The 26,218-nt window shown below is 49.4% G+C and overlaps 1 protein-coding gene across 15 annotated transcripts in view; it reads right to left on the reverse strand.

Moving 5' to 3' along the window:
• Positions 1-26,218, reverse strand: part of Dnm2 (dynamin 2) — an 89,127-nt gene that overhangs the window by 7,087 nt on the left and 55,822 nt on the right. For 3 of the 15 annotated variants that reach the window (XM_075966614.1, XM_075966610.1, XM_075966606.1), the window contains exons 8-16: positions 25,968-26,103; positions 24,107-24,174; positions 23,400-23,538; positions 20,977-21,063; positions 16,174-16,244; positions 11,912-11,963; positions 11,022-11,033; positions 7,539-7,652; positions 916-1,025 (exon numbers count right to left, since the gene is read on the reverse strand). In XM_075966614.1, the coding sequence (XP_075822729.1) occupies positions 916-1,025; positions 7,539-7,652; positions 11,022-11,033; positions 11,912-11,963; positions 16,174-16,244; positions 20,977-21,063; positions 23,400-23,538; positions 24,107-24,174; positions 25,968-26,103 (789 nt within the window). Of the gene's footprint in view, positions 1-915; positions 1,026-7,538; positions 7,656-11,021; positions 11,034-11,902; positions 11,964-15,073; positions 15,104-16,173; positions 16,245-20,976; positions 21,064-21,892; positions 22,032-23,399; positions 23,539-24,106; positions 24,175-25,967; positions 26,104-26,218 lie in introns of all 15 variants that reach the window. The other 12 variants (XM_075966608.1, XM_075966604.1, XM_075966601.1 and 9 more) reach the window with 7 other exon arrangements.

The raw sequence follows: 26,218 nt of genomic DNA on the forward strand, positions 1-26,218 counted from the left end.
TCATCTGTTTCTGACGGGGATGTCTCAGGCTCCTGCTGTCCAGACTGCCTCACTTTTTGTCCCCCACCCCACCCCGGATTTTCAAGTCTGGAGCCCTGGCTGTCCTGAAATTCTATCTGTAGACCAGGCTAGCCTCGAACTCAAGAGATCCATGTGCCTCTGCTCTGGCTTGGAAACTCCCACTGAGGTGTCTGCAGGGAAGACCACAGTTAACAATGTCCATCAGAACTTCCAACCACAGCAGAAACAAACTCAACCTGCACTGCCTGGAGTGGCAGCCCCAGACAACGGATAGCTGAAAATCCTCAATTATTATGATGGTTGCGTGCGCACGTGCGTGTGTGTGTCTGTCTGTCCGTCTGTCCATGCACGAAGGCCATCTTTATGTTCATTCTAGGGAATGAATTTGGGCTACTTCATCAGCTCACTTTCACTGGGGGACTCTGGGCAGGCACTCTGTCACTGAGCACCATGTACACCTTCTATCACTGAATGCTCTCTATACATGAGGAGTGAGACCAGGACAAGTTAGCAGGTCAGTCTGTGGGCACGGAGGTGTGCATGGGCAGGTAGAGGCTAGAATCGGCACGGTGCCTTCCTCGCTTTCTATGCACCTTCCTCTTTGAGACATGGTCTGTTTCACTGGCCTGACATTTACAGAACTGGCTAGACGGGGCTAGAGACCACCAGGGCCCTCCTGTTTCTCCCCCCAGTACTGTGCCAGTCTTCTCCCTGTGAGTGTGTGGGAGGGTTGGACTGGTCCTCACACTTACTTCATCCGTTTCAATCGTCTGTATCCATGGTGCTCTGCCCTCACCTCACTACACAGAACTACCCCCAGGACAGGACTCTGGAAACCTGTGCACAAGGTTGCCACTAAGATCTCCTGGGACCCCACCCCTGCAGGCTCCTCACCTCTGCTCCGTGTTGAAGATGGCAAACACATGCTTGTTGGACATGAAGCCCTTCTCCACATCCCGGATTTTGAGGTTGTCCAGTGGCAGCATGTACTTCTTCTCTTTCTCCTGAGGAGAGAGGGTAGAAGCCTCACCTGGGCTGACAGGGCAGAGCCTTCAATCACCTGAAAGCTACTTCCAACACCTGACTTGGTGTGATGAGAACTGCCATCCCCTTGCTCACTTGAATGTTCCTCAGAATTCCAGGTCTCAATATGTCCAAGGCCTCTGTCCAGGATGTTTCTGTCCTAACACCCTACATGGCCTCCTCCTTGCCTTCTTAAGGTTTCTCAGCAGCTCCTAGACAGATGCCTGTCAATTCTGTTCCCCATCTAGAGAACACAAGCAGTGGGTGCTCAAACTGCTCAGCCCTAACTCCATTCCCAGGTGGTCCTCCCCACTTCTTGACAGAATCTGGTTCACACCACTGAGTTACGGTGACAATCCCACTCACAGGGAAGGAGTCTGAAGCACCGAGAGGCCACCTCAGGCGGCATACCTGGGAAGCTGGTGCCGGGGCACCAATGCCATAGAAGTATCACTGGCTTTGTGAGTCACCGTCTCTCTTTCTTTATACTTGGAATCAAGCCAGGCTTTCGTGCATGCCAGGCCAGCACTACCACTGAAGCCAACCCAAGCCTTTTTTTTTTTTTTTTTTTAAATTTCTGGTGATGGAACCCAGGAATGCACTCACAGGTAAGCATTCCACTGCTGGGCCATCCAGGCAGCCCTCTTCTTCTCATTTCAGACAGGGCTCATTAAGTTACCCAGAACCTCTTTAAGTTCCAATCCACCTGTCTCAGCCTCCCAAGTAGCAGCCATGATAGGTCTGAGCCAGCTAGCTTCTTTACAACTCCCAGTCACGGGACCGGCAGCAGTTGCCAAAGTCAAAGCCTCATCAATCCGCTCACAGAACTCTTCCTTTTACGTCTGTTCAGAGTAAGAGGCTGGCTGTCCAGGGACACAGTGCAGGGGCTCACTATGTAATCTAGGTAAGGCTGCAGATAAAGTCAGCTCTCTGTGGGGACTTTCTGCACTATTTAGACTTAAAACGAAACAAAAACAAAGTCTCAACATAGCCCAGGCTAGCCTCCAACTTGCTATACAGCTGAATTAAAATAAAATTAAAAATAAAACCTTGAATTCCTGATCCTCCTGCCTCTGCCTCACAAGAGTTACAGCAATGAGTTACAGAACCAAACCACCAATCACACCCAGGTCATGCAGTACTAGGATGAACCAGGCCCTGTGCACGCTAGGCAAAGCTCTAACAACTGAGCCCTAGCCTTAGGCCTTCACCTGGACATCTTCTGTGTGTGTGGTATATGCACATGATGGGGGGAGAAGCGAGAAAATGCCTACTTTTTTTTTTTTTTTTGGTTTTTCGAGACAGGGTTTCTCTGTAGCTTTGGAGCCTGTCCTGGAACTCCCTTTGTAGACCAGGATGGCCTCGAACTCACAGAGATCTGCCTGCCTCTGCCTCCTGAGTGCTGGGATTACAGGCGTGCGCCACCACCGCCCGGCAAATGCCTACTTTCTTGAGACAACATTATACTAAACCAGGAGCTAGGATGTCAGCCAGCAAACCCCAGCCATCCACTACAGAGCTGGGTGGGGTGTGATCTCGGTTCCCCATGCTGCTGTGTTATTCTTCTCCACATAGTTAGCCCCCCAGGCTCAACCTAGCCATCTTTTGTGACTCTTTCTCATGTTTCTGCGCTACCATAAAACCCTAGAAGAATTTTGGAATACCACCTCTGAATCTGTCAGCAGCTACAGTGCTGAAAGGGAAGGGTAGGGACCAGTTGAACACTACGAGTACCTGTGTTAAACTCCACTCTGCCTTTCCAGGCTGTGTGCCTCAGGACAAACTGCTGCTCCTTTCTGTGCCCCTCTTCCTCACCTGTCTAAGGACTGCTGAGTCTCACCACGGGGAGGGTAGTACGGTTCTGGGTCCAGGTTTCCTGTTGCTGCTCTGGACTGACTCCCAGTCAGTCTAAGCAGCTCTGACTGCCTGACTGGAGCACAGCCAGGGGTCTAGCACAGCTGGGGCCGTGTAGGGTGGAACACCCAACATATGTACTACATGCTGGGAGCCTCAAACAGGGAGGGCAGCCTTGAAGTTTGCCTGGTTATAAGACACAAAGTTGGGAATTTGAGGGCCTCTGAAGGGGCTCCTGTTTCCTGAGGGGTAAGTGCCCAGAGGAACTCTGTGGCCTGCACCCTATGATGTCATGAGGCAGGAAGTCTCCCAACAGCAGGCCGGGGCCAAGTAACTGAGTCACAGACATCCAGGCTGCCACATCTGGAACTGTTTATATATGATCCGCCCAGGTTCAGGAGGCTGCCATCTCACTCACATGCACATGCAAAAGCATGCGCATGCGCCTGCTCAGACTGCACAACTGCACAGGGACCGCCTTCTGTGGTGCTGGCTATTGACTCCAGCCCTCCTCCAGCCTGCCTTCAGATTTCCTGAAAACCCCAACTTTCTCTAGATCTGAGCCAGTCACCCTGGCCTTGCCACGTCAGAAGAGCCCAGGTGCAAGGATGAATGGAGGACCCCGGAAGACGTGAAGGCTCCTGTCCTGCACTGAACTGCCATCTCTGCCATCCCAGTGTTCAGACTAGCTGTTCAGCAGGCTGTGATATGTACAGTAGTCTGCACATTGGTTAGGCTGGGCTTGGGCCAGCAGCAGTGGGAACAGATCACCCGAGGTGAGTACCACCCTCTGTGCCACTGTCCACCACGGAAGATTCTGGAAGGAAGGAGGTGGGAAATGTAGCCCCAGAATTGAGAGCCCTGGGCTGGGAGGGATGTCTTCAGCTGAACTGAGCCTTTCTCCTTGCTTTCTTTTCAAGTGGCACTATTCTCCGTTTTTTTGTTTTCTTTATTCCTAAAATAAAGAAAAGGTGCCATCTGGTTTTTACAGAAGGCTTGTCTACAAAGTGGCCTGCTTCTCACAGATGGCTGCTACCTGCGATGCTGAGGGCCATGGATTTCAGTTTGTTTTATCTTCAGCACACACACAGGGCTCCTTTTCACTGCTGTTGCTGAGGCCCTGACACAGGACTGGTTTATAGTAGGCTTGAGTGCACGGTCCTTCCCAGCGAGGGGAAGAAGCTCTCAGTATACATCTTGTCAGTTAGGCCCAGGGCTCTTCTGCAATGGCCTCTCCATGACAGGCCCCTGGAAAACCACACACATACTCCTGGTCTGCCCATCTGTCAGGCTGCTTTTCTTAGAGTGCTGGAGCTAAAACGCAGAAACTCAACACTGGGGTGCCTCACCCTGGGGGGCACAATCCCTGACAGTTTGATGAGCTACATAGAAAAGCTGGTCTGGTCACGCAACTGGGCTCTCCAGGGAGCACTGTGCAGCCTGGCTCCCTGAACGTCTTTGAGGCAGGGATCACCAAGCTCACAGATGCAGAGACAGGAACAGGGATAAATCCAATTATAGCAATAAGTGAAATAATTTTAAGAACAGAAAAAGGAGGTTGAAGAGATAGGTAGTTAGAAGCACAGGCTGCTCTTTCAGAAGTTCGAGTCCCAGCCGGGCGGTGGTGGCGCACGCCTTTAATCCCAGCACTCGGGAGGCAGAGGCAGGCGGATCTCTGTGAGTTCGAGGCCATCCTGGTCTACAAAGGGAGTTCCAGGACAGGCTCCAAAGCCACAGAGAAACCCTGTCACGAAAAACCAAAAAAAAAAAAAAAAAAAAAAAAAAAAGAAGAAGAGTCCCAGCACCCATGAAACAGCTAACAGCTTTTGTAGTAAGTCCCAGAAGATCCTATGCCCTCCTCTCACCTCTGAGGGCAGAGCATGCACATGGCAGACGGACAGACACGCAGAACACCACCCATACACATAAAGATGTAAAAATATAAACAAACAAACATAAAACCAAAACAAAGCAAAATAAAAAAAACCCCAAAAAAGCCCTTGGGGCCCACAATGTTTCTCAGTGGATAAGCCAGTGGATAAACCAGCTTGTTACCAAGCCTAATAACCTGGGCCTGATCCCTGACCACAAGGTGGAGAGAAGCAACTGCTCACTACAAGTTGTCCTCTGACCTCCGTATGTATGTATACCATGGCACATGCATACCCGCACACACACACATACAATAAATAAATTAATGTAAAACTTAAGAAACAGAAAAGAGGAGGTAAAAAAAAAAGAAAGAAAAGAGGAAGTAAAACAAAACCCCACCACCTCAGTCAGCCACTGAGGAGCAACTGGATCTACACCAGTGGCCACTGGGAGGAGCCTGCAGTTTTAGAGGCTTCAGATACCAGAAATGTTTGTGGTAGCTCACTGATAGAGTCCTTCAGGTTCTAGAATCATCCAGAAGTAAGCCTGTGGCCTTATGTGGAAAAGGGAAGCCAGGCATCATCTCCAAACACCCCTGAATAAACACATCTGTCTTGGGTGCAGGAATGGCCTAAACTGAGGTGTCCCTCAGAGAGCTGCCATTAAGTGTCTCCCCCCGAACAGGAACCCTTCCTTATTCTGCGACATGAGGCTAGCCACCTTCCAAGGTTTCAGTTTCCTCACCTAGCCATGGCAGTGCCAATCCCAAGGTGGACTTGAGGACTTGTAAGATGGCTCAGTGGGTAAAGGGGCTGGCAGCCAATGCTACCCACCTGAGTCTGACTGGGAAGAGAGAGCACAAGTCTTGGAAGTTGCGTTCAGACTTCCATGTCCTCTGTCTCAACTGTGCATATACACTCACATAAATAAATGTAACACATTTAAAGTCTATAAAGAAATAGAGGAACATGCCTTCTGCATGTAGCTTTGTGTGGCCTTACCTAATCTGTGAGCCTGGCACGGGGTGAGGTCTTGTGGGCATGCAAGCTTTCTATCTTTTTTTTCCTGTTTGTTTTTCAAGACAGGTTTCTCTTGTAATAGGCCTGGTTGTCCTGGAACTCTTTGTAAGCCTTTAACTGACAGAGATCCTCCTGCCTCTGCCTTTTTAAAAAAATTCCATTTATGTACATTGAGGTTTTGCCTGCATAAGGGTGTCAGGTACCCTAGAACTGGAGTTATAGACTATTGTGAGTGGCCATGTGGGTACTAGGAATTGAACCCTGGTCCTCTATAAGAACAGATGGTGCTCGTAGCTGCTCAGCCATTTCTGCAGCCCCCCTGCTTCTGCCTTCTGAGTACTAGGATTTAAAGGTGCATGCTGAAACTCCCCCTGCCTTTCAGTTGTCCGGCTGCCCCAGTTCTACCTACTCCAACAAGTCTCCAGAGTGGGTCACCTCCATCTTTGTTCTCCCAACCTCACAGCAAAAACCAGAGAAGCCTGGGGCTCAGTGGGTAGAGTGTCTCCTTAACACATACAAAGCCCTGAACTCCATTCTTGCCTCATAAGCCCAATGTGGTGGTGCATGCCTGTCATCCCAGCACAGGGAGGTTGAGGCAGGAGGACCACAGTGTCACCCTGAGCTACATAGTGAATTCAAATTCAGCCTGTGTTCTTTTTGTTTTGTTTTTTGGAAAAAAAAAAAAAAGACCAGAGAAGTCTGGCCTTGCCAGTGACAGTACCTATACCATTTCAGGGGCCAGGGCACCAGCTGGCCAGCTTCTAAGAAGGGACAATGAAATATACAGGAACAGGTTTTCTGTCACATGCGGCTCCACCATGCTTAAGTCCCAGCACCTCTTTGGTACACTGATGGTGAAGGGCCCCTCCTATATATATGGTGGCTAGAAGACCCTACAGAGGTGACTGCGGATACAAACCACTGGAGTGCATGCTGGGAGCAGGGCCCTGTGCGAGACCTGGGACTAGATCTCCCTCAGCTCCCTTAACAGTGGCAGAGAACTCAGGGTAGGGTCCACCCTTCATAGAGAAGTGTATGCATGGTAAAGTTTCAGGGAAACAAGGCTACCCTTGAACTAGTACTGAAGGATGGGGCCGGGAACTCTTGATCCTGAGTGTTGGCATCAGAGACACGACCACCACATCTGATTCATGTGATGCTGAGTGAGGATGGAACCCAAAGTTTCATGTGTGCTAAGCAGGGATTCTACTGACTGCGCTATAGCCCTCATCCGATTTCTTTCTCTTTTGTTTCTCTTTGGTGAAGGTCCTATGTACATCTGTATGTGTAGGCACACATATGTGCACATATGGAAGCCAGACAACCACTTCAGGTATCATTTCTCAGGTGCTATCCTCTGGCTTTTTGAGACAGGCCTCTCATTTGCCTGGAATGTGCCAGCAGGCGCTGTGTCTGCCTTACCTGTTGAGACTATGAGCATACACTGCACAGGTTCTGGGATTGCAGTCAGGTCTTCTGTGGCAGGACAAGTATTTTCCCCACTGTTGTCTGTTCCTGGGCCTTGAGACAGACTCTTTCTATGTAACCTGGACAGGTCTGGAAGTTACCACATATCCCAGGCTGCCTGTACTCCTTCTCAGTGTGGAGATTTCAGCATGTTACCATGCCTGACTATAAACTCCCTTTCTCAAGTAACTGAAGGAACAAATGAGGCTGGCAAAGGGAATCGGTTTTGGAATCACCTCCTTCTCTCACCTTATCAGGCCACCCTTGTCCCCAACTGCTCACCTCCTCATCCTTGTACCAAGACAGGGACTCAGCCGTCAGCACAAACCAGTACTCCTTGGAGCCGCCCTTCATCAAGCTGATATTGTTGATGGTCAGCCAGCCCCTGCGGATCACCTGGTGGGAAGAACTCATCTTAGCAGGGAGGACAGCCTTGTTGCCTCATCCACCCCATGCCCCTCCCCAGAATGGATGGAAGCCTGGTTCTGTGGCAGGGTTACCTCCAGCCCCAAGCCAGATCCTAGTTCCTAATCAATCCATGCAATCCCAGCTGGGAATCAGACAGGCAGCTGGGACAGGGGTGGGGATGGATGGAGATACAGACAAATAGAAAGCAAATCACTAGCCCAGGGATAAAATTGCGAGCTGGGACCTAGGAGGCCCTCTGTGGTTAGAGTGATTTGAGTGACATGCAAAACAAAATGGACATCCTAGGAATGGCAAGGGCCTCAGGCCAGGGGGCTGGGACTAGGTCATAAGCAGTGGATATTAAGAACTGCACTTCCTTGGGTCAGACAAAGTAAGCAGAGATGCCTTGATGGAGAACCCACACCACACGATGGCTGGCACTTCCTGGGGTTGATCCACAGAGGTGGCACCCTCACACAAGCTCTTCCATGTGCAGGTGACCAGTGCTAGGAACTATTTCCAGGGACTCTGAAAGGGTCAGCAGACTGGGACCATGTCCCAGCTAACTTCAAGCACAGCGAGTGTACTTTTCAATGCATGACAACTCAGGGGTCTGGGCTGGGAGACCTTCCATGGAAAGGGCTCATTAGGCCTTATCTGTCATCTGAATGGGGAACAGAAGCCAGGCCAGCCTGGGGACTCACCTGACTACTAGGCGCAGGTAGACTGGGGGGGTCACGTTTTCATGTTCCCGTGATCCCTGGGACACGGAGGCACGTGTAGGCCTGAGCCCCCCACCTCCCGACCTGGGGATTCTGGAGGTCAGCCAGAAGCATGCAGAGGTGGCAACAGAGATGCATGGGACTGAGGTAGCACAGATGAGCCAGGCTGCAGAGCAGGTGCTGTGCATAGCCATGGGTAGTTGGGGAGGCTGATGTCAGGGATCCCAGGTAGGATGGAGTAGGAGAACCTAAAACAGTCTGGGGCATGGAGTGGAGGCTTCCCTTTCCTTACCCGTTGGCCTCCAAAGCCGCCACACCTAAACAGGGCCTGTGTGCACCTACTCTGCTACAGTGGGTACATGCGGGCTCCAAGTTGCAGACCGTGAAGGCTATAGCGGTCAGTAAAGTTTCAGGGACCCCTGTAAACCACTAAAGTCCCTTCTCGGGTTGGGAACAGCATAAGCTGCCACTTGGCATCCCTCATTCTCCCTGGGAGGTCAGGAGACCTCAGACTCCTAGAGTTGCTGGAGGCCCAGGGAGGGCTCGATGTCCATGCTAGGAACAGAGTGACTGCCTCATACTGATTCATTCCAGAATGCCCTGGGCTCAGCTCTGGAGGTTCAGCATTCCACAAAAACCCTTGACCCCAGACCACCTAGGCTGGCGACCTACAGCTGTATTCTGTCCTGCCAGCATGGTAGAGGCCCTTTCACTTAGACAAGAGCTCCCTGGGCTTAGCCTCAGTCTCCACATGTCAACCAAGGGAGAGAAACTGGGCTCAAGCTGCCACCATACCCCAAGAATCTCATGTGGTAGGGTCTCTGTACTCCTGCATCAACAGGTGTACCATCGTCCCTTGGAGGTCTGGCCCAGCTGCATCCACTAAGGGTAAAAGCAGTCAGAGGGGCTGACTGGGCTTCAGGGCACATGGGCTGACAATAGGTCCCAAGGCACCCTTCCCTTCCAGCCCCCTGCCAGTGGGAACACCACCGTGCAGTCTGAGACAAAACCCTGCCCTATGAGTAGATACAGATTGACCCCAGGAAATAGAGAAGGCTGTGCCTCCTTATCTCCAAGGCAAACTGGGAACCCAGGTAATATAATAGTTCTACCCAAGGTCTTAGGATGATAAGGAAGCAGGGGAGAGGTGTGGCAACAGGAGAAGCAACTAAGGCTCCCATTTCTGGGGTACACAATGATAGGTATGCAGGCACACAGAAGAGAGAGGGCCCATCCTGGTGGCTTGGACAACAAGGTGAGCTCAGCAGGAGCCATGATGGTTTCCTCCCTGGGTGAAGGTCACCGGGAAGACCAAGTATGGCTTGGGTACCCAGAGGCTATGACCAGTCTGGCCCATGGCCCTGTGACTGCACATGGCTTTGTGGCCAGAAGAATGGAATTAGGTAGGAACAATGGCTATCTGGGCTAGAGAGGAAAAGCAGTACTTGACTTATTTACTCATTGCCTGAGAATGACCTAGTCCCTGGCCCCTCTCCTCTAACACTGGCCCAGGCTTCAACCTTGACTCAGCCTGCTTTTGCCAGGACCCAGGCCCATCAAGGACCCACCACTGGCACAGAATTGGCTCAACCTTTACAAAGGCTCCAAACCCCAGGAATATCTTTGCAGAGGGCAGTGGTAGCAGCAGGAGAATATTCTGGAGAAAGGGGCCTGCCAGGGCTAGGGGCCAAGCTGCTCACAGGGAGTACCTCCACCTAGAATCAGCTCTCAACAGAGCTGGGCCTCGCACCCTTCTGACACCCCAGCTCCCAGCCCTTGTGCAAAGGGAAGAAGTTACCCACAGTTAAGATGGCAAATACAATATGCACCAACTGACTGATGGGAGCTGCCCAGGAGCACAGCAACAACGTGCTGGGATTAATTAGTGATGTCTGTCCCAGGCAATGGATAAGAACAGGGGGAGAGTGGAACTGAACATCCACATGGATCATCCTATCTGCCACAGAGGCAGTAGGCTAGAGGTAATCTAATTATTTATGCCCGTCATGGGTACCGGAGTAGGATAGCACATGGAGAAATTAAAAAATTACAATAATCAGTCACAAGAGCTAGAGAATGGGGGAGTTGATGGTATGCATATTAAGAAAGAATGCCAGGACTGATTAGCAATGCCTGCCCCAGGCTCACTGTGGAGGAAAATCACAGGAAGAAGTGTTGGATCACTTAGTCATGTCTGCCATAGGCATAGAAAGGGCAAATCTCCACATGTGGTAATAACACAGGCTCTGGTCAGTCAGTGATGTCTGCACAGAAGGCAGAAAGGATAAGGGTGGGCAGCGGCAAGAATGAATTCCAGCAGGATTTGAGCAAACTCTTCCATGGTTAGGAAGCTGAGGGGGGATGGAGGCTATATGTGAACTGCGTATTTGCCATCTCTCAACTATGGACACCAGGAGAACCTGTAGGAACCAGCCAGAGAAGTGTGCCTCCCAGAAAGCAATTGGTTAGTATTTTTGTGAGAGCAAAAGATACCCAGGACAAGAGGTCCAGTGACAGCAGTGACATGTGGCTCCCCGGTTAGTTCATTTTTTAGTTGTTTGAGTAGAAGGTGAAGGGTGGACCTCCTTTGCTACTAGATTCTCTAAGTTAGCTACCACACTAAGCAGGTACTTACCAAGATCTCCCCCTTTGAGAATGTAAAGTTAGGGTTGTGGGTCAATCAAGAAAGAATAGGAAGAAGAGAGATGGAAGGGACGTGAAGGGACAAAGAAAGAGCGGAAAAAGCACAATGACAGGAGAAAGAAGAGCAGAGGAACAAAAAACAGCAAAAGAAAAAAAATGACATGCTATTAATTATATTCATGGTGTTAATATTTAATTCATTATCTTCTTCAAAACAAAAAAAGCAACAACATATGTACTACCTATGGCAAGCGCAAAAAAAAAAAGAAAATTCAAAATCATGCAATTGTTATATTTCTCCCAAATCTCGCTCTAAATCGTGCAAGATACAACAGCACAGCACCCCACCCTCACTCCAGCCTGACATGGGAAGGGGGTAGGGGGACAGTAGCAGAAACTGGACAGAAAAAGCCCAACCAGACATATAATACTGGTATTTATGAAGCCATTCATAAATATACAAGGCCTCTGAAGCTGGGGTAAGATATAAAGGAAACTTGGGGGTTTCCAGGTATGGATCAAACCACCTCCATCTTTCCTGAGCTGCCTATGGCATGTTCCACGGCTTCTAACTACCTGATTCGTTCCTGGGGCCAAGAGTTAGGAAACACAATCTGCTTGCATACTCCTCGGGGTAATTGCTATACATTCTCCTACCTTGAGGGTCAACTCTAACTTTTACCTTAGATGTCAGATGAAGCCTCTGGGTGTTGGAATTTGGTCTCTAAGCCCTGTGGGAGCCATAGCCCTAACAGCTGTGTGGACCAGAGGCTGACAGAGTGAGTGGCCACTCAAGTGTCAGTTCCCGTATCAAGTGCTATAATGGGGGTTCAGTGTGTTTCTATCCCCAGAAGGGAATGACGGCTGAGGCAGGGGAGCTACCTGATTGGGTATGGCCCTCTTCTTGTTCAGCTGCGTGCTCCTCTGCTGGGCACTGTAACAGAAACAGAAGGCATGTTCGGATGAGATGCGGGAGGAGGAAAACAGAGACCCCAGTAGCCCAGGCTGGGGTGTTTTCCCTAGGAGCACACTGACCCACTAAAGCTAGAGGCAAGGACGTGGCCCCTATATGCAGAGGACACCTAGAGTACATGAAACAAGAATAATGTATTTGCCTAACCCTAGCTTCTAGAACCTTCTCACGGCCACTCTAGAAGCACCAGCTATTTCCCACAAGTCACTGGGAAGTTAAAGCTTCAAAGAGAAGGTGTAAGATGCAGGGGAAATGGGACAGGGAGCTGGCTCCAGGGGAACCTGAGCACAACATATCATGTTCTCTTCCCACCCAAGTCTACATCAGTCTGGAAATGGCTCTCATGATAAACCCTGACTCTGGGGTTCACACTGGCCTGACTCAAGCCAGAGACGTAGAGGAGGTCTCTGCATGTTTTCTTATCAATAGTCACACTCTCCACCCTCACTTTTTTTTTAAAAAAAAAAAAAAGATTTATTTATTATATATACACAACTTTTTGCCTCCATTTATACCCACACACCAGAGGAGGGCACCAGATCTCTTTACAGATGGTTTGGAGCCACCATGTGGTTGCTGGGAATTGAACTCAGGACCTCTGGAAGAGCAGATAGTGCTCTTAACCACTGAGCCATCTCTCCAGCCCCTCCACCCTCACTTTTTAAAGGGGATTACAGCAGACCAAACGCAAGACCTCATATATGCTGGGCGAGCTCTCCCTCACGGATCCGCAGCAATTCTAGCTCCCTTTTCCTCTCTCTTCCTCCACCCCCCCTTACAGGGTCTCACTAAGTAACCCTGGCTGTTCTGAATCTCACTATGTAGACCAGTTTGGCCAGTAACTGATTGAGATCTGCCTGCCTCAGCCTCTCAAGTGCTGGGATTGTGCACTATCAGGCTTATGATCTGTCTTGAGATAGGGCCTTGAGTAGCCCAGGCTGGCCTCAAACCCCACACGTAGCCTAGGACGACCTTGACTCCTGATCCTCTTGCCTTTACCAATCTAGTGCCTCTATACCTGTTTATGAGGGGCCGGGGATGGAACACAGGTCTTTGTGTATGTGAGGTAAGCACTCTGCACCTGGTCCCTCTAGGCAGGCTATTCTAGTTCCCTCTCCACACTGGCTTTCATTTACGCACTGCTCTAACATTGTATAACCACCTGAGAACAACTGTGTCCTGTCACTTCTCTGTTGTATTTTCTCAAAAAAAAAAAACAATCCAAAAAACAAACAAACAAAACAAAAACAAAAAAAAAACAAAGAAAGAAAGAAAGAAAAAGAATAAAGATCCTGGGCAGAGATGGCACACACCTTTAATCCCAGCACTCAGGAGGCAGAGACTGGTGAACTCTGAGTTCAAGGATAGCCTGGTCTACAGAGTGAGTTCCAGGACTGTTACACAGAAAAACACTGTCTCGAAAAACAAACAACAACAAAAATAACTCCCCCAAACAAAAAAAGATGTGTGTGTGTGTGTGTGTGTGTGCCACATATGTGCAGGTGCCCCTGGAGGCAGAAGCCAGAGGCATTGATTGGATCCCCTGGAGCAGAGGTTGCAGGTGGTTGTGAGCCACCTGAAGTGAGCTCTGGGAAGAGCCCAGGTCCTCTGTAGAAGCAGCCAGTGCTCTTGACCACTGTGCCCTGTCTCCAGCCTCATCTTACAGCTCTAGTTGTAAGACTACAGAAGATACCAACAGCAACACGGCTTGCTTCACTCCCCGCTGGCTGCTCTGAGACTGCCTACAGTGCAGGCCAGCTGAGTCTCAAGTGGCAGTTAAGGGAGTGCAGGCTAGCAACCCCAGCAAGTGGGAAGCTAAGGTGGGCAGAGCACGAATCTGAGCCTAGTTACCTAATGAGGTCAGGTGGCCTACACTCGGAGCCTGGAACCCACAACAAAGTTTTCAGGCAGCTGCTGGACAGGGTGAGTGTATTTGGAGGAGATGGGCTCCTTATTCTAGATTGTTAAGGACTGGAAAACTAAGAACTGATGTAGAATCCCACCCAGTGCTCATCCTAACACTATCACCCCAGGACTTGTTTTTTTGTTTTTTGTTTTTTTTTTTGGTTTTTTGGTTTTTCGAGACAGGGTTTCTCTGTGGCTTTGGAGCCTGTCCTGGAACTAGCTCTTGTAGACCAGGCTGGTCTCGAACTCACAGAGATCCTCCTGCCTCTGCCTCCCGAGTGCTAGGATTAAAGGCGTGCGCCACCACCGCCCGGCCCCAGGACTTGTTTTATTTTAAAACTTTTCTTAATTTTTTTGGGAGACACGCCATTGTGAATGTGGAGCTCTAACTAGTCGCATGGTTTGTACACCATGCACTTTTATCTGCTAAGCCATCTTATTGGCCCTAATTATTTTATTTTTTTTTTTAAGGGAAGGTCTCTTATGGTCCTGGCTGGCTTCTAAATCAGATATATAGCAAAGGTGACTCTGAGCTGATCACCCTGTCTCTTGGGTGGGATGATGGGTGTATGCTATCATGTCCCTTTGATCTGGTGCTGGACTGGCTGCACGCTAAGCAAGTGCTCTACCAAGCAGGCCACGTTAGCAGCCCTCAGGGCTTTTCTTCTGGGGTCTAGGATGTGAAACAAAGGAAGGAGGTGGGACATCTCACACAAAGGAATAAGTAAGCCATCACTCACAGCAAGACTGTGTGATGACAAGGACCCTGATGTAACATATCTGAATTGTATTGTGGCTCCCTTAAACAGCAGCAAAGACAGTGACACCTTTCCCTGGCCCTAATCAGAGACTTCGGGTACCATGGCAAGTAATCTAAATTCTTCTCCTCAGCCTACTTCCTCGGAAGGGTCTCTCCAGGTCCCTCATGCTTTTTGTTGCTATCCTCAACCACCCACTCACTCCCTAATCTGTGTGCCCTATAGGGACAGCCACTTTGGGGTCTTACCCACTGTCCTCTTCACAGACCTGGGTGGGGCCCTGGCTCAAAGAGTGGCTCTGCTGTAATCCAGGGGCTCCTGGAACATCCCCAACAAGCTTGAGGCCTCCCAGGAAGTGCACCCCAGGTCACACACCAGGGAAAAAGGCACACAGCAGGCAATACCCACCCTGTGACCAGCTCCTCAGTATAGTAACAGCTGGGTAAGTGGGAAGGCCCCGGAATCCAGAGAAAGAAGTGAAGAGGTCAAAGGAAAAACAGGAGAGATTGTGAGAAGGAACTGTGGATGAAGTGTGAGAAGCAGAGACATTGAGGTGAGGAAACCGGCAGCAACCAATCAGTGGGGCACTTGCTGTCCATGCACAGCTGGGAGAACAAGATTTAAAGAGGCTGCACCCCCAGCACATGGTGCAACCCACACCAGGGAAGAAATGGCCCAGCTAGGGCCCTGGGCTATATGTTATTCCTTCACTCACTTCACTCAGCTGCCCTGTGCCCAGCCCACAACAGATGTTTCATCAACTCTGCCTGGAGCACCAACCTAGAAGGCTCTCCCTGTCAAGAGGTCTCCAGAACCCCCTGAACATACTGTCCTTGTCTGTCTCTGCACAGGAAATTCCTGTGGGCAGGCAGGAGGACCTGGCTGGGCCTGGAGTGAAAGTACACCAGTAGTACACAGACAGACACAAGCGAGATGGTCTTTGCTGTGTGCTGGTGTCTTATTAACCACAGTGAAGAGAAGCCGCATGACCCACCAGAACACCCCCAGTGGCACTCAAGTATGCCAGCTGGTCCAGTGGTAATGGCTGACCCAGGGTCAATACGCCAGATACCATGCCTGGTTATGTGGTCTATCCCATGGCCGTGTGCATGCTAGGCAAGTGTGCTAACAATGGAGACAAATTCCCAGCCCAAGGTTCTGGTTTTAAATCTACAGTACGTATGTGGAAAGCAGAGTGTGTGAGGTGCTCTGAATATGGAAAGGCCAGGAGTCGGGTGTGTATGGGCCAATGAAAGATTCTGAGAAGTCTTGCAGGGGTATGAACCTGGCTGGCTGCCCCCTTCCCTAAGAATGAGCACAGAACCCCCACGTTGACCCTGAGATATCCACAGGTAGACTGCTGGGTGAAGACACTGTGACAAAAGTCATGATTAGCCCCCAAAAGTTTTAAGACACACTCAAATGACTCTGCACTTCGCCCAGCATTCCCACCAGCTGGACAGACACTCTGGTGCCGCCCCTGTGTCACTGGCTATGTAAGTACATACTTGGCAAATCCAATGAAGTCTTCATGGTTCGTGTTGATGTAGGACTGCTCAATGTCAATCAGAAGAAGAATCTAGAGGGAAGCAGGGGTGGTTGTGAGTATAGAGTACAGAACAGCAAAGAAGGCAGCGCGCGCGCACACACGCGCGCACACACACACACACACACACACACACACACAAATGCACACGTGCAAGCGCGCACACACCAGCAGAGGGCAGCAGGCACACTTGCTGCATTCCCACAATCCTCCTAGGCAGGAGCTATCAGTAGGAAGGCTGGATCACCAGGACAAGGGTGGGAAGAGCCCCACAGGAAGACTGGGCTAAGGGGACAGTATCTGGTAGCCCAATGTGGTGGTCATGGGTACAGTCTGATCACAAGAACTGGTATCTACCTTTGGCCCCAGAATGGGGCCTAATGTTACTAAATTATGAAAGTGGATTGGGTTCATTTTCTTCTTTCTTTTTCTTTTCTATTGGTATTGCTGGGATTGGAGTCAGGACTTTCCTTACACATATGCTAGACGAGCACTCTACCAGCTTCCAATCACAATGCACTACGACTTCAGACTCGCCTTTGATCTCATCAGTGCTACTTTCAAATGGAAAAGCGCATGCTTGCTTGCAGCACATCTTCACAGCAATGTGTATATATTATATTGAACAAGAAATGGCATGGACTGCACGGTGACCACTGCTGCTGGGCAAAGTTCCAGAATTTCCACATTGCAGACCACCCTTCTCCGCATCTTTCACTTACACTTTCTTTTTGGGGGGTTTTTTGAGACAGGGTTTCTCTTGTGGGACAGCCCTAGCTGTCCTGAAAATAGCTTTTGTAGACCAGGCTGGCCTTGACCTCACAGAGATCCTCCTACCTGTCTCCCATTAAATGTGTGCGCCACTACCGTGTGGCTTTACTTTCATTTTCAATGATTCTCAATATTAATGCATTTCCCTTTAGGAAATTTTGTGCAGGCTTTAGTAAAGGATAAAAATATGTACAATGGTAACCTCTCTATAAACAAAATAATACTTACCAAGAATTCCATTGTGCCCTCCTAATTAATTTCACCAAGAATAGCAATGTTAGAGATTTACCAGACAAAGCTGATCCCAAGGATAAAATGCCTACAGTCCAGATCCAGAGCCCATGAAGAGCAAGAGTTCAGTTAGTAAGTATAGAGAACTCAGGATGGCACGGTATGATGGGAAAAGAGGAAGACAGCAGGATCGTCCCTTTTGGGAGCATTATGAGGGGAGCAAGCCCACATAGTAAGATTAAAAAATTGTAGAACAGTGTCTGGTCCCAAGAAGAAGTCCTTTCCCCAAGGTCAGTCATTTGGATAAGGGTCTCCATTGTGGGAAGCAGTGTTTCTGCTTCCTAAAGCAGTGATTTTCTTTATCTCTGGCAAAAGGAACATACGACCCTTTCATTAACATGTGACTGGTGCCAATGTCAATGCTAGATTTCTTAATCCCAGATCTCAAGCCACACCTCGGCTCACATGCCCCCATAGGGTACATAATACTGTGCTTTTTCCCCTCCCTGTTGGTAGCCATCTCAATTAGGCCATGTCCGTCCTGTGTCAGCCCCCATCACCGCCTACCCACTCCATACATCTCCTCTGGGCCTTCAACTCCCACCCAAAGCAGGTCTTTGGCAAAAACCAAACATTCTGAATTTAAGCCAGCCAGGGTAATGCGTTACTGTTTTCTTTTTCTTCTTTCTTTCTTTCTTTCGTTCTTTCTTTCTTTCTTTCTTTCTTTCTTTCTTTCTTTCTTTCTTTCCTTCCTCCCCTCCCCTTCCCTCCCCCCTCCCCTCCCTCCCTCTCTCCTCTCTTTTTTGGTTTTTGAGACAAGGTTTCCCTGAATAGCTGTGGCTGTCCTAGAACTCACTCTGTAGACCAGGCTATCCTTGAACTCAGAGATTCAGAGAGCCACCTGCCTCTGCCTCCCAAGTGCTGGGATTAAAAAATGTACGTCAGCACATCTGGCTCACACGTAGCTCTGTTTTCAACACACTCACATAAAGTTAAAGGTAAGGTTGGGGGCTGCTGAGTGGATACAAGCATTTTCTGCTCCTCTAGAGGACCCAGGTTCAATTCCTAACACCCACAAGGTGGCTCACAATTGTCTATAACTCCAGTTCCAGGGGATCTGATGCCCTCTTCTAGCCTCCACAGGCACCTGACAGGCATGTGGTACACTTAACACATAGACAAAATATTCATTCCCATCAAAAAAAAAAAAAGATGGACTGGGGCTATGGTTCAGTGGTAGGTAGAGCACTTGCCTGGCATGAGGATAGACCCCAGCACCACACGTACTAAAAACCCAATCACGTTTGCAGGAGCCCCTGCTTGTGTGCGTGCACCCACCCACACCTAGGAAAGTTGCATTCTCAAATCTTCAGACAGTTCACTGCCAAACCCATTTCAGCCCTGTGTGTGGGATGCTCCTGGTCCTAGTTTGCACAGGCTGAGGTTGCTCCATGGACATCACTGGCTCAGGCAGCGTTCCACCCTAGTCTCTATTAAGAATAGCCAGGCTGTCTGGGGAGAGAGACTCTAGTTCCCCCAAAGGTTACCTCTAGGTCCTCACTGATAAGCAAGACAAAATACACAGAGCTGGGAGGCTGTTGGGGAGGGCTGGGTGTTGTGCACAGAGTCCTTGGAGCTGGCTCTATAAGGCCTGCATGTTGTCATTGCACAGCTCAGTGTCCACAGAGGGATACCAGGGCTGTGTGCACTGGACAGACGGCAGCAGCCTAGAAGTGCTCATGCTTCTGGCGGTGTATTACTTTGACTTTCTGCTTGTTTTCTTTGGAGACAGGGTCTCATGGAGCCCAAGATGGCCTCTAACTCACCATGCAGATAAGAAAGACCTTCAATTCCTGATCCTCCTGCCTCTACCTCCTGAGCAGTCTCACATGCACCGTCATGTGGTGCTGTGAGGTGATTCATGAGGTGCTGGGGATGGGTTGTGGAATAATCTTTTTGTACGCCGTGAAGATGTGTCACTTGGATTGGTTTAATAAAAAGCTGCCAATAGCTAGGCAAGATTTTCCCAGAGATGACGCTGGGAAGAGTTGCGAGCCAGAAACAGGACAGCAGCATGGGCAGTGCAGAGTAAAAGTAATACAGTAATATGAGGTAGAAAGTAGATGAATAGAAATGGATTAATTTAAGCCTAAGCTAAATTATTAAATTATTAAGCCGAGCTTTCATAATGAATAAGTCTTCATGCTGTGATTAGGAGCTGGAGGAGGACAGAAAACCTGCTTACAACCCAGGGTTTTGTGAATGCTGGACGGGTTGCCCTTGTGTTGTTTCAGGACGTTTTCACTGTGGTTTCACTGTGTAATGTAGTCTGTCCAGCCTGAACTCTTGACTGTCCTGCTTCAGACTCTCTATTGTAACGACGGGTATCTGCACTAAACCCACATCTCCCAGGCCACAGAAGCTAATCTAAGAGCCCCAGTGCTAAATGAAGATTTAAGGACAATTCTTTGGATCAATGGTGAAGGTGCTGCAGGGACAATCTTACCAGAGTAATAAGCAGACACAATATGGATACCTGTACTAGTTTAAGCACCTGTAACGGGGCCCCATAATTATATTTATATGCATGAGGCCAGCATGTATTGTCTGTCTGTTCACCAAGTGCATGCCTGGGGCTTGCTACATCAGAAGTAGGTATTAGACCTCTGGAACTGGAGTCATTGATGGTTTTGAGCCAACATGTGGGTGCTGGGAACAAAATCTGGGTCCACTGAGGCATCTCTGCAGCCCTGCACCTGAAGGATTAATGACAGCCCAGGGTATGGAAAGGGACAGCAGAGATTCTGCTGCAGAGGGGCAGCAAGCCTGCAGGTCCACTTTCCTCCAGAGAGTTCTAGTCATCTTCTGGCAGTCAAGGGAAGCCCTAAAAGTGTGTAGTATATTCACCAGAGAAAATACCCCCAACAATGGAGAAAGTCAACCATGGCCACCACAGACAACACATGGACCCTACACATTGGATCAGAGTTGGAAATCAGAGTCCCATGGTGTCTCTCCAAAGGACTGTGGGAAAAGACCCTGGCAAACAAACCTTGGTCTTTAAAAAAAATGAACAAAGATTTAGTCGCATCACAGAGCAATCTAATCTGTAGCTGGACAAAGACATGAACATCACCTGAACAATCACAGTAGGAGACGGCTCAGTATGTGATGGGGCGGCCAGGATACAGGCTGGGCATGGGATGGTGAAGACTGATGAATCTTTTTTTATTAATTAATTTATTTATTAAAGATTTCTGCCTCCACCCCGCCACCGCCTCCCACTTCCCTCCCCCTCTGATGAATCTTTTTTAGGTGAGAGTGTGGGACACAAAATCTCGTGCAGCCCAGACTGGTGGGCTTGAACTCAGTGTGAGTTTCTGATCCTCCTGCCTCCAGCTCCCAAGTGGTAGGATGACAACCGTGTACAATCACAACCTGCTTACAGGGTGCTAGGCAAGTGCTACACCAACAGAGTCATGGTCTAGCCTTGGAATGCATCTTTGGGGCTGGTAAGATGGTTCAGCAAGTGAAGAGGCTTGCCTTGTAAGTCTGGTGACCTACATTTGACCCCCCCAAACTTCTACATAAAGAGAGAAGGAGCCCAACTTCTTGGAGATGTCCTCTGGCCTCCACATGCATGCTGTGGAAAACTCATTTGAAATGAATAATTATAATAAAAAAACAACCTCACAGAACTATACTCTCAATTTTCCAACACGTGAACAGATGAGGAAAAGGAAAGAGTAAATTGGTACATTACCTGGTCCTTGGTTCTCCCCTCTCGCTCCCTGATATAGGTGGTGACAATTCGCTCTGTCTCCTCTCGCAACCGGGGGTAGGAACTGAGCTGGGGGACAAGTAGAAGGGCTGAGTTGGCAAGGTCTCCATGGCCAGGCCAGAGAGAAACAAACCAAGTGCAAGGATGAAACAGGGAAAGAAATGAGGGGCCATCAGGTCCCCACTTTGCTCTTGTCTCTCAGCTTCTCAGCTGAGAGACAAGGGCAGGCCAGTCAGGGGCAAGTGGAGTGAAAAAGGGGAGAGGGTGGCAGTGCATGCTGAGAGCTGCTTTGCAAAGCCAGCAAACGGGTGAAAAGTGGCAGAGAAATGAGTGACATGCTTTTGTCACCCAGAGGTGCCAGACATCCCCCTCCCGCCCAGCATTAAGTGCAGGCAGGACAAACTGATGGCCCTCACTGAGCATTCAAATGAGCATGGTGGCCTGCTCCAGGATAACAGAGACAGCATCTGGGCCATCGAGCTCAGGGAACCCTTTGCTGGAAACTGTCCCCTGATCACTATGAATTTGGCACCCATATGGGCAACCCTCAAACCCCCTTCTGGGATAGTGAATGATCTGAGCCACGCGTGTGAGGAAGCCACATCTTCCCCAGTTGGTGAGAGATGCTGCTAATGCACCATAAGGCAGGAGCATGCAGGTGCTCATGTTAGGGCAAGGGGGTGGGACCTAGGAATAGGAACTGCTTCACAAATGGGACTGTGCTTGGACATGCCAAAGGTAACTCCATTGGACCCCAGAACTGAAAAGGTGGGGAGGGTGACAAGTGTGCTTAGCAGGGGTTCCCTCCAGCAGGACTGTCCAGATGCTCAGGGCTGATGCCAGTGAAGAAATGGTGAGGTGGGAACTGATGAGGGGCAGGAGGAGCAAGGCCTGTTACCTTCTCAGCACACTTTTTAATGACCGTGGCTAGCTCCGACACCACCAGGTCAACACACTTCAAACTTGGCTCTTTGAGTTTTACAAGCTGTTTTTTCACGATGGCTTCAAAGGCCATGTCGGGGGTGAAGAGCCCCGTCCTGGGTCATGTGGAGAAGGGCGGGACGAGGTTGAGAGACACCCAGAGGTAGTGCAGGCCACACGCACAAATGCACACACAGGACAAGAGATGGAGAGAGAGAGAGAAAGAGAGAGAGAGAGAGAGAGAGAAGAAACAAGAATGAGCTAGTTAGTGCATGCGCAGAAAAGCCTACACCCATGTATGTCTTGGAATCAACAGGCCTGGGAGAGCAGAGGGCTGATCTACAGGACACTGTCATCACAGGGACAGAGGTATGTGAGCACATCTCAAATGGTCACATCAGTGACAGTGGCTCCCAGGATGACAGTCAGCAGCCACTCTAGGTTCTGGTTTTTCAAACAGTCCCACGCAGCACATGCTAACCTCCAACTTGCCATACGATTAAGGATGACCTTAAACTTTGGATCTTTCTACTTCCAACTCCTGAGTACTAGGATCACAGATATGAGCCACCATATCTAGTCTATGTGATGCCAAGGATGGAACCCTGAGCTTTGTGCACGCCAGGCAAGCACTCTACAAACTCACCCTACCCCTTGCCTGGCTTTTTTTTTTTTGTCTTGTTTTTTCCTTTTGCTCTGTTTTCCAACTGGAGAAGCTGAGGAAGTACACGGGGACTTTGCTCCAGTAGAACAGGCAGCTCAAGCAGAAATTCTTTGCCATTTCAGAGAGCTGGGGATATTGATCCTGCAAGCAGATGCCCTCTCTTCCCTGCTAAGCACTTCAGCTGCTTGTCAGGAGTGTACTGTCCTGAGAACTAGCCCTCTCAGGAGCCTGGCAGGTTGGTTGGAATGGAGACAGTTGCCCATGAAGAGTGGGATATAGGTCTTCAGGACCAGGAAGACTGAGCATAGATTTACCTGGGAGGGGTGGAGATGAAACAAAGACACCACAGGGCACACAGCAAAAGCTAGTAGGGCCACTGAGGAGCCAAAGTAGCTTTGTGAAGCTGGGCACTGAGCTCTCATTACACCATCAGTTTTGTGTTCTTTCCAGTGCCAGGGGGACAAAGAAGTGACTCGTTCCAGAGAAGCCAGGCATTTGTCATTTGTCAAGGGGGACAGCAGGGGAATTTCAGGGGTCTTGGCCTCCAAAGCTCAAGCAGAAAGCCCCAATCTGCTTCCCTAGCAAGCAGCAAAGCAATACAGCCAGATGATACCCCCATTCCACCAGATGCATGCTGGGCTTGGTATCAGGGTCCCAGGAGGCCTGTTACCCTCTAGCTGGTACTCAGAAGCCCAGTGTTCCCCCACCCCCTCCTGAGTGGGTCCAGACTGACACATTCCCATCCCTTCAGAATTCTTGGAAATGAGGTAACCTGGGGCCTGATACCAAGCCTGCGGCCCCATGTCCGCGGGTGAGATACCTTGCTGGTGCATTGCCTAACTGTACTGATAAGCTCCTGGATAACCAGGTCCACGCATTTCAGACAGGGCTCTTTCAGCTTGACCACCTGCTTTTTCACAATGGCCTCGAACGCCAAGTCCGGCGTGAAGAGCCCAGTTCTAAAAAGGTCCGGACCCAGTGGGGAAGCAGGGAAAGATAAGTCAGAGAGAAACAAAGGGCAGTCAGCCACTTTCTAAGCATGGCTAGGTCCCTGATGAGGAAGGCCATTCCATCAAAGCTGGCTGGGATGGCCGAGAGTCCCTGGTTAGGGAGCCCTCACAGTAACTCAAGAATCTTGAGAGGCGAGAGAACTGGGTACACTTCATTGATTGTAATTATGGATGGGACACTAAGAGGCTCACAAGTGACCCATGATCAAACAAGATTCGGGTTCCCATGAACACAACTCAGTTCTGTTCCCACCCAGCCTCTGATCACTACAGATGTCACAGGGAATAAGGTCACACTAATCTATGCATTTCATCCAGAGGACAAAGTAGCTAAGAGACCCAGAATAGTCATACAGAGCCAACACATATACTCTCTGTCCTTGGAGACCAAGACGTTTAAATAGTGCTGAAAACTACCCATGAACCTTGTCAAGGCCTCACTACCAGAGACTCAGAAGGTTGCGGGGCCCACATGGGTCGAGGGGAGGAGAACATGGAGACTTCCCATGTAACTTGCCTGACTCCATGGATGTTCTTAATAGCATAGCTGATCTCTCGCCGTAGATCTTTCTCATCAAACTCCATCTGAGAGAAAACAAGCAAATACATGGATTGAATTCCCAGGGTCACACCAAGCATAAGCAGATTCTGGGACAGTTTGTTCTATTTATGACTATACTTCACAAAGATGACCTAGCAGCTCAATGTTAAAAACAACTGAAGGTCATAGAAATGGCTCAGTAAGTAAGGGTGCCTACCACTAAGCCAGATGATCTGGGTACATCCCCAGAATCCATGTAGTGGAAGAACCAATGCCTGAAAGTTGTTCTCTGACCTCCACACACTAAGTAAATAGATACAACATCTTACACACACACACACACACACACACACACACACACACACACACACACACACACACACACACACCCTGGGTGTATTGGGCTGCAGAGATGGCTCAGCACTCACTGGCTGCTTTTGCAAAGGACCAGCACCCACATAATGACTTACAACTATCCATAACTCCAGTTTCATGGGATTCGGGGCCCTCTTCTGGCTTCTACGGGCTATTACATATGTACATGGTATACTTGCGCACATCAGGAAAAACACTCATAAACAAAAGAAAGTCTTTCCAGTCAGCAGGCTTAAGTTCTAGGCTGGTGAGAGATCCTGTCTCAGGAAAAGTATGGCTGGACCAGAACTATAGCTCTGTGAGTATTGGCCACAGTTGCATTAACCCCAAATACAGAATAAACTAGATGTGGTAATACGTGGCTTTACTCCTAGCACAGGAGGATCAGAAGGTCATGACTGACTACACAGAGTTTGAGGTCAACTTAGGCTACAACAAAACCTTGTATTAAACAACAAGAGTGATAGCTAGGCAGTGGTGACACACCTTTAATCCCAGCATTCAAGAGGCAGAGGCAGGCAAATCTCTGTGAGTTTGAGGCCAGCCTAGTCTACAGAGCGAGTTCCAGGACTCCAAAGCTACAGAGAAACCTCCCCCACCCCCCAAAAGTGATAGCTGGGATGTGTGTGGAGGGGTGGTAGTGCACACCTTTAATCCTAGCACTTGGTAGGGCAAAGCAGGCAAATCTCTGAAATTGAAGTCAGCCTAGTCTACAGATCAGTTCCAGGACAGCCAGGGCTACACAGAGAAACCCTTTCTTGGAAAAACAAACAAGCAAGTGAGTGGCAACTGAAAAATGACCCTGGAGGCTGTTCTCTGACCTCTGTACTGGCACATGTGTACCTCTGTATGTGAGACAGTCACTGCCTCAAAGGCAAAGGACATAAATGAATAGTCTGCTTTCCTTTTTTTGTTCTGAGACAGGATCTCCCAAGTACCCCTGGTTGTCCTGCCTCTGACTCCCAAGCTCCGGGATTCCTGGCCTTTTGGTTTTGATTTTGTTTCAGGTTTTGAGAGCAGGCCTCACACTCACTCTCGGCATAGCGGTTATCCGTTGTATGAGAATGTGTATAGGAGGGGTCTGAATTTCACAAAGTATGTATGGGGTCAGAGGAAACCTCGCAGGAGTTGGTTCTGTTTTTGCCTGGACATCAAACTCAGGTCATCAGGTTGAGCAGAAGGTGCCTTTACCTGCTGAGCCATCTTGTTGGCCATCATGTATCCTTTTCTCTCTCATCAGAGTAAGAAACATGAACTTTCCTACTGTTCTGCCCAGAGCATCTAAGCTGTGAGATCTCAGAAGACAGAGACCATGGGGAAACGTTTTTCAGGCCATGTTTACTGACAGCGCCTTCAGCATGATGCAGAGCTCGTGACATCTTGGTTTGGAAGAAGGTTTAAGGCCAAGATTGAGACCAAACACGTCTGGGTGTCTGATGCACGCTCCAGGCTGAGCACTCACCTTTACCAGCTCAAAGGGAAAGCGCTCATGAAAGATGCGATTGATTCGGGCCCCCCCAGACAGCTCCAGCGTATCCACTTGATCTCCAGAGCCCTCGATTCGCTTTTCAAAGTCCACTCCAAACTGCTGAACCATCCTTCAAGGAAAGAAAAAGCAAAAGGTCAAGATGGAAGTTTCTGCACAGTCCTGCAATTACATGAGTCGTGTAGCAGACTGCTTCTTAAGTTACATGTATTATTGGGGGGAGGCAT

The sequence above is a fragment of the Microtus pennsylvanicus genome, chromosome 3, assembly GCF_037038515.1.
Source record: "Microtus pennsylvanicus isolate mMicPen1 chromosome 3, mMicPen1.hap1, whole genome shotgun sequence".
Taxonomy (NCBI): domain Eukaryota; kingdom Metazoa; phylum Chordata; class Mammalia; order Rodentia; family Cricetidae; genus Microtus; species Microtus pennsylvanicus.